This window comes from Sander vitreus, chromosome 6 (genome assembly GCF_031162955.1).
Source record: "Sander vitreus isolate 19-12246 chromosome 6, sanVit1, whole genome shotgun sequence".
NCBI classification, from domain to species: Eukaryota; Metazoa; Chordata; class Actinopteri; order Perciformes; family Percidae; genus Sander; species Sander vitreus.
Window position 1 is genome coordinate 32686657 of NC_135860.1, and position 17338 is coordinate 32703994.

General features: G+C 43.6%; 1 protein-coding gene across 4 annotated transcripts in view; it reads left to right on the top strand.

The window, feature by feature from the left end:
- Positions 1-17218, top strand: part of vps13b (vacuolar protein sorting 13 homolog B) — a 352525-nt gene extending 335307 nt beyond the window's left edge. For all 4 annotated transcript variants that reach the window (XM_078253791.1, XM_078253793.1, XM_078253790.1 and 1 more), the window contains 13 exons: positions 313-440; positions 593-789; positions 2367-2485; positions 4226-4661; positions 4922-5086; positions 5701-5929; positions 7708-7884; positions 8151-8321; positions 10769-10945; positions 12474-12576; positions 14574-14742; positions 14872-14952; positions 15567-17218. In XM_078253791.1, the coding sequence (XP_078109917.1) occupies positions 313-440; positions 593-789; positions 2367-2485; positions 4226-4661; positions 4922-5086; positions 5701-5929; positions 7708-7884; positions 8151-8321; positions 10769-10945; positions 12474-12576; positions 14574-14742; positions 14872-14952; positions 15567-15815 (2401 nt within the window). In that variant the 3' untranslated portion in view covers positions 15816-17218. The remainder of the gene's footprint in view (positions 1-312; positions 441-592; positions 790-2366; positions 2486-4225; positions 4662-4921; positions 5087-5700; positions 5930-7707; positions 7885-8150; positions 8322-10768; positions 10946-12473; positions 12577-14573; positions 14743-14871; positions 14953-15566) is intronic.
- Positions 17219-17338: the final 120 nt, after the last annotated feature.

The following is a 17338-nucleotide window of genomic DNA, read 5'->3' on the forward strand; positions in this document are numbered from 1 at the left end:
TCTCTTCACACTTGGCCAGCTTGGCTCTCATTTACTATGTGTAATTGCAACATATCTGCAGCCAAACACACATAATTAAATTGAAATACAAATATGGACACACACAGAGTGACAGTGTGTCAACGCCTAGCTTCAGTTAGGGCTCTGTCCATGGATGCACCTCAGAGATTTACAAATAGACATAGCAGTAATGTGACGTTTGACATGTTGGTGGGTGTGTGAGCTCTTATTTGTGTGTGGTTAGAAGGGGTTGGGACATAATCTGTCTGTGGACAGTTTAATTATGGCCTTGTTGTTATTTGTGTTCTGCAGAGTCATAGTACTGACATATCAGGAACACCTTGGGGTGACATACATCACCCTGAATGAGGACCCCTGTCCTCGGATGCTGATCCACAACAAGTGTCCTATCCCACTGCTGCTGAAGGAAACTGTCAAAGGTAGGAAGGGAAAGGCCCGACTGGACATTTCTCCTATCTTCTCCGTACCTCTCCTCTCATTTCGTCCTATCCCTCCCTTCTCTCATTCTACTACTCCCAGTATACTATTTACTAATATTGTTTTTATACTTTTTCCTCTTATCTTCAAATAGAAACTCCAAAGACTGAGGTTTACTGCCGTCCTCTGCCTCCTAATTGCTCCCTGCACCACGAGCTCTACCATCACTTTTCCAGTTTCCCCGAGTGCAGGCAGAAAGAGATGCTGCCTGCACTGCTGTTGAAAACCACCTCAGACCACGGCTCCACCGACTGGACTGACCCCATAGATATCAACTGCCCTGGAACTCAGGTAACGCCTGATTTATGGCTCTGCGTTAAATCTAAGCCGTATCCCGCCCTGCACTGTCAGCTGCTGCCGTGGTCCTGCTCGATGCCCTGCACTGCTACAACTAATATTTCTACATGTAGTTCTATTATCTTTATTGTTACTGTAAGTGCCACGGCGCATCATGCCAACTGCTATAATTATTATGAATCATATTTCTGTGTATCTGCATCAGTGTCTCTGTGTCCCAACCGGCAGTGGCTTGGTAGCATCACATTTCCTCCTACTTATTTCCGGGTTCTCCTTCACTGTGAACAACCGCTACTGCTTTCCCACCGTGGTCAGAAAGCGTGGTTGTTTCTCCGTCTCCGCCGCTATACTCGCTCCGAAACTAATCCCAGTCACTCGCTCTACTACGCTCTCCCCACACACACACACACACACACAGACACACACACCGCCTCTGCTATTCTCTTATAGAGAGATAAGATACGCTAGAAGCACGCAGTGTGCACCAGTGCATAAGTATAAATCCTCACAACGGCGTAGGCCACTTATGTAGGCAGGATTTTGTCTGAGGTATGAGGGGACGTCACACCTCATTACATGTCATTTAGCTACACACACACAAAACACACACAGTATATTTCCCTTTCGATTTTAATGAGTTTGTGTAGGAATATTTCTTTTTTCCCATCATCCCTCTTCTCAAAATTGGAGAAATCTCATCCTCACTTGTCATTTCAACACAAAGATTGCCCTCAAGCGCTCGTTATGAGCTCTTACTTTCTTAATGACTACTGATGTTGTGACAGCTCCCACTGATTTGGCTGAATTGGCAGTTAGGTGGGGCCCGGGTTTGTCATGCTTCAGCAGGACTAAGGAGAATAGCCACATCACAGGCTTATAGTTGATGTTTTTAATTAAGTGACTAATAACAGCCAGATACATGATGACAGGATGTAATCCCCTTTAACTCATAAAACTAGCTTTATATTTGGAGATAAATCTTTTCCATCCTGTATGACAATATAGTGTATCTCATACATAGGTATATAGTATAAAGAATGCCATGTTTTGCATGGCTACACTGTTACGTGAATGCTATAGATCAACAGTTTTTCAACACTTGACAAGAGCAAATTAGTAGCTTTGGCGCGCGTGTGTGTGTGTATGTGTGTCTGTCTGTCCATGTGTCTGTCCGTCCTTCCACTGGTGTTAAGTAGCTAGCCAGTCAGTGTTTTTGGTTAGGTCAGAATAGTAGTGTGGGGTTAGTAAGATGTTAAGGAGCAGTGTGTATGTAATGTTTGGTGTTGTGTCTAGCCAGCTGCAGGTTGAGGTTGAGGCTGTGTATCTCTGGTTACTGTGAGCTATGTGTCTGACCTGTGTGGGAGGGGTGAGAGGCCAAAGGCTGGACTTGTTATGACTGCTCAGCGACGCGTTCACCGGGGATCTACTTCCTTTTCGAGGGGCTGATCACTCTAAACCTGGAGTGGTGGAGGTTAAAGTCAGACACATGTATGCTCTGAAACACACACACACACACACACACACAAAGAGCAATCTATCTCATCACAGATCTGTGTTCTGTTGTTGCTTAGGTGGTGTTCCTGCCAGGCTTTGGCTGTCTCTACATAGACGTGGTGTGTGAGAAAGGCACCCTGGTTCTGTCTCTGGCACCAGAGGGCAGCATGGACGCTGTGATCAACCAGCACAGCAGGTATGTGTGCACAGGCAGTTTTTATTGTTGTTGTTTTATGCTCCCTACATATTTGAACCCAAAGAAATTATCCGTGCATGTTGTTCTTCCTAACCCTCCAGGTATCTACCCGTGTGACTTTTATTGTGTCCACTAAAAATTGCTTTATGATTATTGTTACCAGCAATGTTTTCATGCAGCAGTTGTTACTAGACTCCAAACATGAAGGAACGGGCATCATTTGCACCACAGGAGGGCAATAAAACCTCCCTGTGTTGTCATCAGTGAAATTAGTACAGTAGAACATAGTATTACAACTTTATTCCATTACATCAACGGCTGCTTTTTCATTTTGGCAAAAACAGGAAATTACTATAATTACATATTAGGTAAATGTAAGCAAATTGGGTCAGACAATGATCTTTGTTCTGGTGGTAGGAAATTCATGAAACATGACCAATGAGTTTAGTCTGTCTTTATGCTCTACAAATCATCTGAATCATAACACACCTACTTAAGATTCAAGTAATGTCTGAGATGGAGATGTTTGTTTTCTCTATTAGACAGTAATAAAGGACAATTTTGATATTTTTCAACCTGGATTCAACCCTATTTTCCCATGCATTTGTGTCTAAGTGACTAATGTGAACAAAAATCTTTAAAATTGGTCCAGTACTGAGCGAGAACGCTGTAACCAGCAGCTGCTTTTTTGCCACTGACAGACAGGCTCAGATTGTTATTATTTATTATTATAAGTGTCTGGCTTCATTATGGGAAGATGGAGAAATTGCAGTTGTCCTGCCATGCTTTCCTGTGTAACTTACTGATGCCAGGTCAAAGCTGTAACTTTAGCTAATAGCATTAGCTTACCTCGGCTCTGCAGCTCTCCACTCCTGGAGCAGCGTTTCTCTTTAGGTAAATGTGCTCTGGTTTAGGATTTCTTCTCCTCTTCGGCTGGCATTGGTCATCCACGCTCAAAATGGTCACTGCAGACTCAATGGTCTGCAAGACGCAGTTTGTGGACCGGAGTGTTGAGATCCATTTGTAGCTGTTGCACCACTAGCACCAACTTTAGCTTGTCCTCCTCCCCCTCCACAATATAAACAATTTCAAAGATTTTTGTTCACATTAGTCACTTAGACATCAGTCTCGCATTGCCAGACCTTCCTCCACAGCGCTGCGGAGGAGGGTCTGGCTAGTCCACACAGCTTTACGGGATGGGAGAGAAACGTGCTCTGGTTTATTGGCATTTCTTTAAACCAATCACAATCATCTTGGGCGGTGCTAAGCGCCAGACAGAGCCACGGTGCCTCTGCTAAATAGTCTCAGGAAGGAACTTGTTTGGTGGAACATGCGTACGTTCAAAAGTAGTTTTAGTCGTGCGACAGAAAACTCCGATCGGACAGATAGTCTAGCTAGCTGTCTGGATTTACCCTGCAGAGATCTGAGGAGCAGTTAACCATAGTCTTCACAAATCCACCGGAGGTTAGAACGCCAACACAGAGACAGAGGAAGGTACCGGCTGAAAAGAGTTGACATCCGGCGGAATTTCCGGCAGCACCGCAGCAACCCCGGAAGTGGAACGTCAAGGATATAGACTACTTAGACACAAATGCATGGGAAAATAGGGTCCAGGTTGGAAAATAGGGAAAATACCCCTTAAACGTATGACAATCTAATTGTCTCCTTACATTGTTATTTTTTAATTTTAATATGTCACTATATAATAGTTTCACACTAATAACTTCTGTTTTGTTTCAGGTCTTCTAAGCTGTCCTGTAGAGTCCTCCTCAGTGAAGCCAGCGTGGTGTTGAGTGATGACATCACCAATCCCTCTGGATCTGTGGAGCTGCTCAGACTCACGCTGACCAAGCTGTTCCTCAGCCTGGCTCCAGCACCACCCTCCCTGCCCCCCGAGCTGGCAGGTGACCCTGACTCCCCTCTGACGCCCGACGCCTCTCTGATCGAGGTCTACTGCTCCAGTCTGCAAGTAGACAACCAGCTGTTCAACCGAGCGAGTTTCCACTTCCCCGTGCTGCTGTGCCAGGATCAGCGAGGGGGGGGAGCTGAGCTTGGGGGTCCGTGGAGCAGTGACGCCAACCCCACTGAGTCTCCAGAATCCCTGGAGGAGTTTAAACACTCTTGTTTCCTGCAGCTGAGGATGAGGCTGGCTGGGGACAGATGCACTGCAGAGGAGGTTGGATTCATTCTTCTGTCATAGTTTTTCCAAATTCTACATTACAGTAGAAGGTGCACATTACTATAGCCTTCATTTAATTCTCTTTTGCAAGGGAGACCTGAGTGCTCATGACAAAACGGACAATTCCTCTTAGAGAGACAGGGTAAACCGGTGTGTCCAAATCAGTTTTTTTTTTTTCCTTCCAGGGTTGAACCCTGTTCTTCATAACAATCATGAGTTAACAGTTTTCATAAAAGCTTTCTGTGTTTTATCCTCAGATCACCTTTCAGCTCCAGCCTGCCAGAGTCTACATTGAAGACACCTTTGTTTACTACATTAAGACCCTGTTCCACACCTACATCCCTGACAGCGCCATGGCCTCAGCCACAGCAGAGACCCGGAGGAGTCGAGAGTCTGGATCAGCGCCCAGCCTCCCTGAACAGGTGCACTGTTCATAACATGGTTTTTAGTCACTGCATTCTCATTCCATAAATGCTACATTGGTGCATTCAGGTCGGGTCAGACAGACGGGAAGCAGCATTATGGTTATCAGCAAATATTGATTTAAAAACCATTTTATTGATTCAACCCTCATGTTGTCTTCCCATCAACCACTGAACTTGTTGTCCACCTGGGTACAAATTGATAATTAAGCCTTTTTGAGACGTTTTCGTTGTATGGAACCATCCGTGTTATGTTTGGGAAATTTTGTTGAAAGAATCCCAAATTTCCGGTGTAGAAACTTTGAAAGTGGGTCAAATTGACCCGACGACAACAGGAGGGTTAGAAATGGTCCACCCGAGTCTGTGAACTGTTTTACTTAGTAACGGTGTGTTATACAGAAAGAGCAGACCGCAGAATGCCGTGATTGGCCAAATCAGAATCAAGTATTCCACCAAGCCGTGTAATATTGTATAATAATGAATTCAGCCATTATTACCTAGTCCAATAAAGCAACTTGCGTCAGTGCTGCATATCACAAGATGCTGTAATCATTAGTATTACTTGTGGTCGTTACTCTCTCATGTCAGTACTAAAACTAGCACACGTCTTCCAGGTGCTTCAGTCGGTGCAGGCATTGGTCCACCCTGTGCGCCTGCAAAGGATGACCATCCAGCCAGTCAACCTGCTGGTCAGCATCCACGCCTCCCTGAAGTTGTACATCGCTTCAGACCACACGCCTCTCTCCTTCTCCCTGTTTGAGAGAGGGCCGCTGTGCACCACGGCCAGGCAGCTAGTCCACGCTCTGGCCATGCACTACGCTGCTGGAGCCCTCTTCAGAGCTGGTAGGTAGTGGACGGACGGAGTCGCACAACTTCTTTCTTTCACAAATGCCTCTTATCTACCTGCTGCCACATCACCATAAAACAAATGGTCCTTCAAGCTGTCTTGTGTTTCATACAGTGTATATATATATATATATATATATATGGACACAAGACTTTGTGATTTCTTTTCAGATTTACAATCTGTCTCAGATAGGCTCACACTCGAAGCCATTAATAGCATGCACTCGGTTAAGGCAAATATGGACAGAAGACTAACAGGATGTGTGCTCAAGTGAGAAATGTCACAATTTATTCACACTAGGTCTAGAGTTGACCTTTTGAAAGGAAAGTTGCTTTGTGGCAGAAAGTGTAGTAAAACTGTAGAGCTCCAGGAAGTCAAATCTGAATCACTGAAGGTTCGAAAAAGATTTAGATTCTCTCATAATTTACTGTTTTATCACACGGTTTAACTGATGACTCACGTTTAGGCAGTACGTTATGGATAATCTGTGGACGGCAGAGTCTGACTTTTCAGTCCCCATAAAGGCTCCGTGCCTCTCTCCTGCGTTGTCCTCCTGTCTAGTCAAAGCCTCCACACATGTTCTGGTCATTTCCACATCAGAAATCACCCTTCTGGACGAACACTTCCTTCCCGCTGTCTCTCGTTAGAGCCCTCATTTCTGCTCGTATTTCAGCACGTCACCTCTCCCTGAGTCATCGTGGAGTGCGGGGCACCGGGAAGCATTGCATTCTGGGACTGATTAGTATTAGGATGTATGGTGTTACGGTCACATGTACACCCACCGGCGTAAATCCGTGCACGTACACATGCAAAGACTTATGGATATATGGGTACTAAAAGGCGTACACTGGCTATGTATACACACCAGTGTGTGTGTGTGTGTGTGTGTGTGTGTTTATGTGTGTGTGTGTGTGTGTGTGTGTGTGTGTGTGTGTGTGTGTAAAAGCATGACTCAACCCTGTAAACATCAGCTCCTGTCAGGACTTTATGCTTTACCAAAACCACAACTGGGAGACCATTTGAAGCAGAAATGACCACTAGGCCCCACTGGAGTTGGTTTCCTACCATTAGAGTCCATCACTCAAGTGCAAATTGACGGAGAATAAGAGCAGAGCGGGGTCGGCGTCTTGAGAAATGGCTATTTGATTTTTGAGATGCAATTGTCAGGGCATAAATATCACTGAGCCGTGCCATCTGAAGGGGACTCTATGGTTGAATGAGAGAGATGAGGTGAGATAGTAGGAGGCTGTAAATCTGACCGTGGCACATGTATGATTTCATGCAGGAGTGTGTATGTCTGTGTGCATGAGTGTATATGTGTATGTGTGAATGCTTTTGTGAATCTCTGTATTGTTGAGAAACGAATTCTGATAGAATGAACCCAATGCTGACCATATAATCCTGACGTAAAAAACATATTGTACGTTATGCTGTAAAATGTTTAGATTGGGGAGAGCCTCTCACTCTAAACCGCTTTTGGCAAGTAGAGTTTACTCAAGAGGCTTGTACAGTATGTGGAATGTTCCTCTTAAGAGCAGGTGTTCCAGATGTACTGGTGAATACAAAACCCATTTTAGCAGTCTAAGAAATTACCGTGGGATTATGTAGTGTGTCAGTTCTGTAAATTGTGTGTATTATAACACCGTTGTGGCTACCACCAAACATAATAGTTTATTTGTTCTGTTCCGTTCTGTTTTATTCTTGTCAAGCTAAACAGAAAAAAAAGAAAAGATTATGATGATATAACAAGTATTATTTGACATATCCTGTGCAGGTTGGGTGGTGGGATCTTTGGAGATCCTGGGCAGTCCTGCCAGCCTGGTGCGGAGTATCGGTAACGGCGTGTCCGACTTTTTCCGGCTGCCATATGAGGGTCTGACACGCGGGCCTGGAGCCTTCGTCAGCGGGGTGTCCAGAGGGACCACCTCCTTCGTCAAACATATCTCAAAAGGTAACGCAGATGTTCATAACGTTTGTGTTCTTTTTACAGCAGCAAAATGTTAATCTATGTGCACACAGACGTTTGTATTTGCGGACTAATAATATTAAGTAATAGTTTACTTTATGTCTTCTCCTAGACTGACACAGCACATACATTATTAAACACTGTTTCTATTCAGGGTGTCATCATGCATTGATGACTGGTGCAACATTTGTGATGAACGGTTTTTGGGATAGATTTTTGGTGACTCATGAAGATGTCACATTTGTCTTTAGGCACGCTGACGTCCATCACTAACCTGGCGACGAGCCTGGCCAGGAACATGGACCGCCTGTCCCTGGATGAGGAGCACTACACCAGGCAGGAGGAGTGGAGACGCCAGCTACCAGAGAGCCTCGGGGACGGACTGAGGCAGGGGCTGTCACGACTCGGCATTAGCTTGCTAGGTATGTGGGGCCACACACACACACACACACACACACACACACACACACACACACACACACACACACACACACATATATATATATACATACACACACCCCTCAGGCAATCATTATTTTTACATTTGAAAGTTTTACAAGATTTCTAATCAGATATACAGCAGCACATTGCAGTTTTGACATTTGTGTCATCACCCCTCTAAATATCAGAATTTAGTTCTAATCTGTTCCTGGTCCTGCAACTCACTTTTTCACTTTTTAGTCCACTGGAAATGTCTTGGACCCAGAAATGTTGTTTCCTATGAACTTTTATGAGTGAAATATAATTTATAGCCCTAGTGGATGAAACTAAGTTTGGTTACTAAAAGTTGCATTTTGGACAATTTAAGTAATTGGCATAATACACTAATTATAAGACATTAGACACTGCAGATGAATAAGGAAAAGAAATTGTAACTTTTGCACCTTTTTTAGCAACCCAGCTTAATTTCATCCACTAGTCCTATAGATGACATTTCAATCATAAAAGTGCATAGAAAGCAACATTTCTGGGTTTCACATGGGCTGAATAGGGGTTTCAAGTAGAGTACTTCTGGGATTGCTCCGGTGCCGACGGAAAATCTGTCGGATTTCACTCATTTAGGCCGGATATCTGTTGCCTTGGGCTTCCTTTGTGTTGGCGTTCTAACCTCCGGTGGATATGTGAGGACTATGGTTAACTGCTCCTCAGATCTCTGCAGGGTAAATCCAGACAGCTAGCTAGACTATCTGTCCAATCTGAGTTTTCTCTCGCACGACTAAAACAACTTTTGAACGTACACGTTCCACCAAAACAAGTTCCTTCCTGAGGCCATTTTGCAGAGGCACCGCTACTTTTCCCGGTGCTTAGCACCGCCCAAGATGATTGTGATTGGTTTAAAGAAATGCCAATAAACCGGAACACGTTTTCCTCCCATCCCAGAATGCTGTGAGGAGTAGCCAGACCCTCCTTCAGTTTGGAGGAGGGTCTGGCAAAGCGAGACTGCAAGTAGACTAATTAGCCTTCTTTTCAATAACACACAGCGGTTTTAGATGAGAAATGGCACACATGACAAACAGTGGACATCAATACGATGTTGTTCTCAGTCACACAACGTAGAAAGTTATTTAGATATTTGGAAAACATAAAGGGTTTTGTGATAAATAATCATTACAAATCATAGTGTACATAAATCCCAGCAAATAGTGACACTAGAAATAAATATAAATTTAGTTTTATTATTTCATCATCAAGCCCAATATGAGATCTGTCTTTCCTTATGTTACAAAGGGCTAAAGCTAACCAGCGTTCGTATAATGAAGACACACAGCTGCTAAAGGTTACCCTAGCCGGTAACATTAATCCCCCTGTCTCGCTCTCCCTGCGTGTTGCATTTAACGTGAGAATGAGACTAAACTGGCCTGGATGAGTGCATGTCTTTCCTACTTCTAGAGGGGTTTGTGCTGTGTTAAACTGACTCACCCAGACACTGCATGATGTGAAGATGGCTGCTGCTTCGGGTCCGCTGCCCTGCGTGCTCCGTCCTCGCCGTCTCAGCTGGGCCAGCCCCGCTCTTCCTTGTTGTTGTAGTTCAGGTTTTAAAAGGTGTATGAAAAAAAATATGTGCTGTGGGAAAACAAGAAAAGTATTTCAGCGTCTTTGTCTTCAGTAGTGTTCTCTGTTGTAGAAACATCTGGTGCGCAGCCTTCCGTTTGGTCCACCAGAGTCTTTCGTTTGCCACTGCTTCCAGGTGGAAGCAATCTCCTCAAATCAATCAATCTCATCTACACACCAGCCAATGACTGAGTGATCGGCATCTCTCTCTCACACACACACACACACACACACACACCCCCCTCATGTCACGTGTCAACATTTACACTATCAGCTAACTACTCAAAAGACACTAAACTGATAACATAACACTTAACTTCAAGTCACTCGATATGTATGGAAACATGTTCTGCCCACACACATTTCATCTGCCGTCCATTGGCATTAGCATGAGACGGAGCAGTGGAGACAGCACAGCAGGGACTCAGTAAACACCCAGAGGGCAGTAAATATCGTCACTGAAACCAAACAGCTGCTCGCATTTCTCTGCGTTACAGTGGATTAGAATTCCTGATGTGCACTGCCGATCACAACATCTGTGTCATTCATAAACTGAAGGGTCAGATGTTTTCCGCTGGGCAAAAGCATGTCTGAATCCCTGTGGGAGGCCCATTCATGACACTTTGAAATCTGTATGTCTATCTCTGTTTCCCATTGCTAAAATAAAATCGCTAAGAGGGCTTACCCGTTCTTTTTGTCCTCAAAAGATGTCTTGAATTCTGTGTTCATCCTGTATTTTGTAAATGTAAGTCTCTCATTTAAGTATTTATTGAACAATGCACAATAATAAAGGACAAGTTTTGCCTTTTTCTTTCAGGAGCAATAGCAGGCATCGTGGACCAGCCCATGCAGAACTTCCAAAGGAACTGGGACATGCAGAGCTCAGCTGGTAGCCAGGCCAGAGGGGTCATCACTGGAGTTGGGAAAGGCATTGTGGGGGTTTTCACCAAGCCCATTGGAGGAGCAGCTGAACTGGTATCCCAAACTGGATACGGTAAGTTCAGGAAAGTCAAAGATGACAGCATGTGTTTTTTTTTGTTTTTTTCCCCTTGTAAGTTTCAGAAGTTGTGTTTCAGGATTATTTTTTTAGAAAACAATTTCAGTCAATGAAGTGATGGTCATTAAAGCTTGATTAGTTTTGTTTATTATAGTGGCCCAATTCATTTTCCTGTGGTTTACCAACACGCAAAACACAGAAAAATGAAAGCTTAATTAGAGCATAATTCTCATTGTAAACAACACAGACATGAATAATGTTGGGTATCAACTAATAGAACTTCTAGCGTCATAAAAAGCTAGCAACTTTTTTTCTGTTGTCATTTCTGGCAACGAGCGCCATCATTTTCTGGGGAAATATCAAGCACAGAATACATACTTGAAATGTTTTCTGTTAATTCAACCTACCTTTTTTAAAGTGCATTTGCAAAAGTATGAAAAAAAATGTCTTTTACATCCTTAACACACAAGCACATTATCACCGTCACACAGCAGTGAAGTGTAAAGAGAGATTTGGTCATGCAGCAAGGTCTCAAATGTATTTAACACAACTCAACAAATACGTCTTACTTTCCAAGGAGCCTCAGGCAACAATATTCAAATAAACACACACAAAGTAGAGTTTGTGTGTCAGGAAAATCATAAAAACAAATCAGTGCATGGACAATTCCTCCCCTTCTGTCCTTTTGGCTCCAGCCAGAAGTGTTTATTAGGTCAGGGCTTCAGTAGGACAGGACCTTATATAGAACTGCTGAAAGACCCTGGCCTTTGGCACACACACACACACACACACACACACACACACGCACACACACACCTAATAATCCATGCACAAACACTTGTATAATACGGTCAGTTAAAGTCTTTGGAGTTAGTGTTTTATAGTTGGTAGAAGATAGGGGCGGGGTGTGAGGATTGGGTCAGAGGGTGGGGTGTGTTGGCGCTAACAGGTCTTGGCTACAGCACATAAACTACCAGCGAGGCTAACAGCTCTGTCTAAGACTGATGACTCCCTGGGGTCTGGCTCTGATCTGCCTGACCCTCTGAGCTCAGCAGAACACAAACACACACACACACACACAAACTTAGACAAATACTAATACTACCAATATTCATGGCTCTCAGTGTGTTCTTTATGGCTCAGTTTTGACTACTTGATGACTTCACTGGCCCGCTGCTGCTGCTGTGCTGACAGCTAGAGTAGGATGAAGGACAACTGACCACACGCACATGGGTTATGAACTCACCATGACATGTACACACAGAGCCATCCTAATCATGTGTTTTGGATTAGAAATGTACATTAGTAATAATGCACACGCATACACTAACAGATATTGTTTTGTTTTTTTCATCAAATGTGCAGTTTATCAGCTTAGCATGGCAGCGGTCTGCCTTGTCGATGTAAATGCACATAGCATTAAAATGCATGTACATAATTCATGATACACATCACAAACACAGGAGACCAAACCTCCCTGATAGTGATGCTGAGTGTATGTTTGTCTTTATGTCTCTTCTAACAGGGATCCTCCATGGAGCAGGACTGTGGCAGCATCCGAAACAACTGCACCTGCCTACAGAGGAGAAGTCTGCTCAGGCCCCAAACAGCCACCTTAAATATGTCTGGTATGATCCCTGGCCATTCCAAGCCATTCCTTCTTTCTGCACACATCTCCTTTACTTTTGTCCAGCTATTTTCTGTTAGAAGTGAGACATGTGTTCTCACATTTGCTTTTCTTGGAGTCTCTCCAGGATCTGCTGTTCGTTTTCTACTCCCTTACCTCTCGTCGTCGTTGCTGTCTTGTTTTTAAAAAAAAAAACAAAAAAAACAAAAAAACTTGGAGGGTTCATTACCCACTTTCCACAAAAAAGGAAAAAAAATCTGGAAAAATGTTTGACCTCGATCCCACACATGTTAGCCAGGCTGCCCTCCCTTGTTCTCATCGAGCCATGTTAAAAGGTTTTTATAAGCACTCTGCCAAAGCCGCCAGCTAGAAATTGTTCTTGTTGCTTAACTTTGAGTCTATCCAGAGATGTTTCCAGTGCCATCAGATGGTGGAACACCTTCTTTTGTGTGCTGGAATGGTTTGGAATTTGGGAGAGATTCAGTTTACAAAGGTTGCATGTTGTGCCAAGCAGAAGGTTAGCTGTGGTTCCTGCGTTGTAAAGTAAAAAATAAAAAACAAAAAACATGGCAGCGGTATCGACAGCACTGCATCAGATCTGAGTGGTTTAAAGATTCCAATATGCTCCCTCGCTGGAGCACTTATTATTATCATAAAAAGTTATAAGAGGCCTCTGTCTCCAGAAGGTCATCAGGAGCTGTAGAAAAAGCATTTATGGCATTTTATAATGAATTTTCCACAATTTAGTTTGGTTTCCATAGCTATCAAACATTTACTTCTAATAGCCGTCTGTGTCGCCTGTCAACTGCCATGAGGAAAAAGGCCAACATTTAAATACGATATTTCTTTAGGACATTCCACTTTAGTTGTCATCACCCCAGGGGTTAGCAGTATGTTGTCCTAATGTAAGAGGAAGATGAAAAAAAGATAGAAACCCATGAATGCTGAGATAATGCTCCCTTGTGGTTTTATTCATGCCGCATTGCAGTCAAACTGGTTTCCATCAGGCATCCATCAATTATTTTTACAACTACAGGTAGCCCAGACACTTGAGGGGTCAGCCTGTTTGAGCAGAGTAACACTGAACAGAACCAAACTGTCCCTACTGTGGCTGCTTCAACATCTGCTCTGCAATTTGAACACCTGCCTTCCAAAGTAAACACTCTGTCAGAGAAACATGACTGAAGACTTCAGTTCCTGCACGCATATTTCCCTATCGAACATGTTTGTAATAGAACCCTTACAGAGGACATGCAGAATGTAAATTGCAGGATGTATAGAGAAACGTATGGCCACGTGTTTGTGTGTGTTGAGGTTAGCTGGGCACCTTGTGTGGTCTTGTGTTTATAGGGAAAGTGTATCTGGAGTTTGGAGGCGTGCCATTATGTGCGTGTATATGTGCGCACATAATCCATGCACGCATGAGAAGTAATGTGTATTTGATTGCTACCTATAGTACATGTGTGGATTAAGCATAAAACTACAAAGCCGGATTTTAATTTGATATTTCAGATGATTTGACCAGTGTGTAGCTATTTTGTATTAATGATCGTCCGTTACATTCAAGCCATTGCCAAATGAGCTAATATAAAGCTCATTAAGACTATCGGCTCAACAAAGCTCTCGCTGTATTTCTCAGTTTGGCTGCGTTTACAAAATGGTGTAGTCGGGATGTGTTTTACGTCACCGCTGAGAAAGGACAACAGCATAGTTCAGCTTTGGAGACGACAGAGGACATCGAAATAAGATAATTACCTCTCCTGAAGAGTCCAATCACGTTTTTTTGTTTTTTTTAATCTTCCGTATTAGCAACTGCGTGGAGTGGGGGTGGGGGTGTGATCACCGAAGGCTTCCTGTGGTTGTTGGGGCGACCGAAACTACGCACTATAGCTTTAAGGTTGGATTTTCCAAACATGTCCCTCTAAGTAGCGGAATGTACATGTCATAACCTGTTTATAATGTCCATCCCTCCTCGCGTGCTCTGCTCTGTGACCACAGGAAGATGCTCCAGTCTCTGGGGCGGCCGGAGCTCCACATGGCCCTGGAGGTGACCATTGTGAGCGGGTCAGGTCAGGAGCATGCCGGCTGTCTGCTCCTCACCTCCGAGGTGCTGTTTGTGGTCAGCCTCAGTGAGGACACCCAGCAGCAGGCCTTCCCCATCACAGAGGTAAAGAAAAGCAGTGTTCCACACAACCGAGATCTCAGCAGGCTGACTAACCGCTCCTGTAACAGTGAAATGAACCTTCCTTCAGCTGTGTTGCTGTTAAGTGAATGTTAACCGTGCCGTCCTGTGCAGGTGGAGTGTCAGCAGGAGCCGGGACAGCAGGGCCAGCTCACCCTCAGCTTACAGCAGCAGACGGTAGCCAGCGACACAGAGGTGAGACCCTGAAGCTCAAAGCAATGGAGCTGCACAGCGCTCACATGAAGGAAAACAACATGATGTGGAAATGAATCAGAGGAATTATTGTTTAATTTATACGCCGCTTACACAGGCTGATTTTCAATTTTTTTTTCAAGACACCATGCATAAATGTTCCTTTTAGCCTCATTGCATTTAAAACAAAGGTCAGGTATATTACTGTTCTATTTATTCAATTTAACAGTTGTGTATGTCTGCATGAGCCAATTATATTGGAGTAGCTTTAAATTAGACTTTGCGGTTTGTTTCTGAGATGCGTCACAGGTTTTTTTTCCCCAGTGGTTTTCTGAAATGTCCTCTTTTAAGTCGGCCCTCCATGTCTCAAGTCTAACTATCGATGTTTCTTTAGAGCCAGATGCAAGCCAGTTATAGATTGATGAAATCAAACCCCTCTCATCGCCATTGTTTGTTATAATTTCTTCTAAGGATGAGAGTGCAGGTATCACGAGGTTCCTCACTTGGAGATATTTAAAAAATATATATATATATGTTTCCTTGGAATGTCATACCTGCATCAGATTTAACTTCATTAGGACCCGTGTATTGGTAGTCATCTGTCTGTGCTCCCTCAGGGTGACGGTGTTCGGGAGCGTCTGTCAGAGCAGCAGTATCGGCGCTTGGTGGATTACGTGATGCGAGCTTCCCAGTTCCTTTCCCCTTCCGCTGCCTCTCTCCAGCTGCAGCTCCCAGTGACGCTCGCCGAGCCTCCGCCCTCTGTCACCAAGTCTTACCGCTACCTGGTGGACCCCGCCTTCGCCAAGGTGTTTGTCAGCAAGTTCACCATGGTAAAGAATAAGGCCTTACGCATCGGATTCCACTAATACACTTTAACACTCATCTGTGGATTTATGCTACAGAAAAAGATCCGATCCTTTGTTCCAATTTAAATGAAGCCTTAAAAGAATACACTGGACTTTGGCTCTGAAAAGATAACTATCCATTTATGCAAACCATTTACCTGTTGAGGTAAAATAATTAATTTTATTATAAGTCCACCTGGTCATTCATGCCTTAGTGATGTAGAGAATTCTCAGAAATTGCCTTTGAAAGATATATATATATTTTTTTTTTTAACTGATAAACCCACCACATAACCACAGAAAGAAATCAGAGGGATTAGATTCAGTTTAATCATAGAAACACATGCAAGTTAAAGGAACACGCCGACTTCTTGGGACTTTGTCTTATTCCCTGTATCCCCCAGAGTTAGAGAAGTCCATACATACCCTTCTCATCTCCGTGCGTGTGGTAACTCTGTCTGACGATTGAGTGATTTGCTCCAGGAGAACTCCCTGCTCCTCACCACGGTGCCTTTCAGGTGTTGCGCTAATCACTCCGCCCGAGTAGCAGAGCTTCGCCTTCTGAGAATATAGTTCCCAGTATGTATACGGTTAGAAGATGGCTGGGTCTCATGTGACCTTGTTATTTGTACACGCTGTGACTATACAAATCACATGTAAATAGGAAAATGTTGGCGTTATTTTATCACTTATTGGGAGCGGTAGGCTAGATGGAGCCGATTACCTCCAGGATCTGTGCTAAGCTAGGCTAGCGGTGGGGCCGTCAGACAGAGTTACAACACGCACGGAGATAAGGGTATGTATGGACTTGTCTAACTCTGGGGGTTACTGTGAATAAGACAAAGTACCAATAAGTCGGCGCGTTCCTTTAAGACATTATCATTGGTCATTTCACTGAGTGCACACACACAAACTACAACGAACACTAAAACAAATAGTTGTGTCAACCTAAACCGTTACGGACCAACAGTGTGTGCTCTTCCAGCTCTAAATCCGGGCTCATTCCGTCAGTGTGAAACCTCTTCAGTGTTGCAGATAGAAATGCACAACAATTCTATAACAACAGTGTGTAACTCTGGGTTCACTCTGCAGTATAAGCTCTTAGTGTTTACATTCTCCGTGTAGTGACCATGTCTCATGCCAATGTTAAGTGCAATATTATATACAGTACATGGATGCTAGAGATACCAGCTGTCAACCAAAATGGCTTTTTTTTTTTATAGATGTAACATACTTGTTTGACAATAACACTGTTCTTTGTAACCTTCTGTGGATGCCAACCCCTCATGATGCAAACATGTTATTGTTGCCTTTTATATTGTTGTACCACTGAGCTCTACGTAAGATTTAAGTCTAATGCCTTTAATGTATGTGAATGGATAATATATGAATAGAAACATTTAATAAAAACATTAAAAAATGAAGTGTTATTCTATCATTGTGTACTATGTAAGAATGAAATACATGATGGATGTACACTTGTTGTGCAGCAGAGTAAATATAGTCAAGTGAGTTTTACACACAGTAGGTGTTTGTCAGACAGG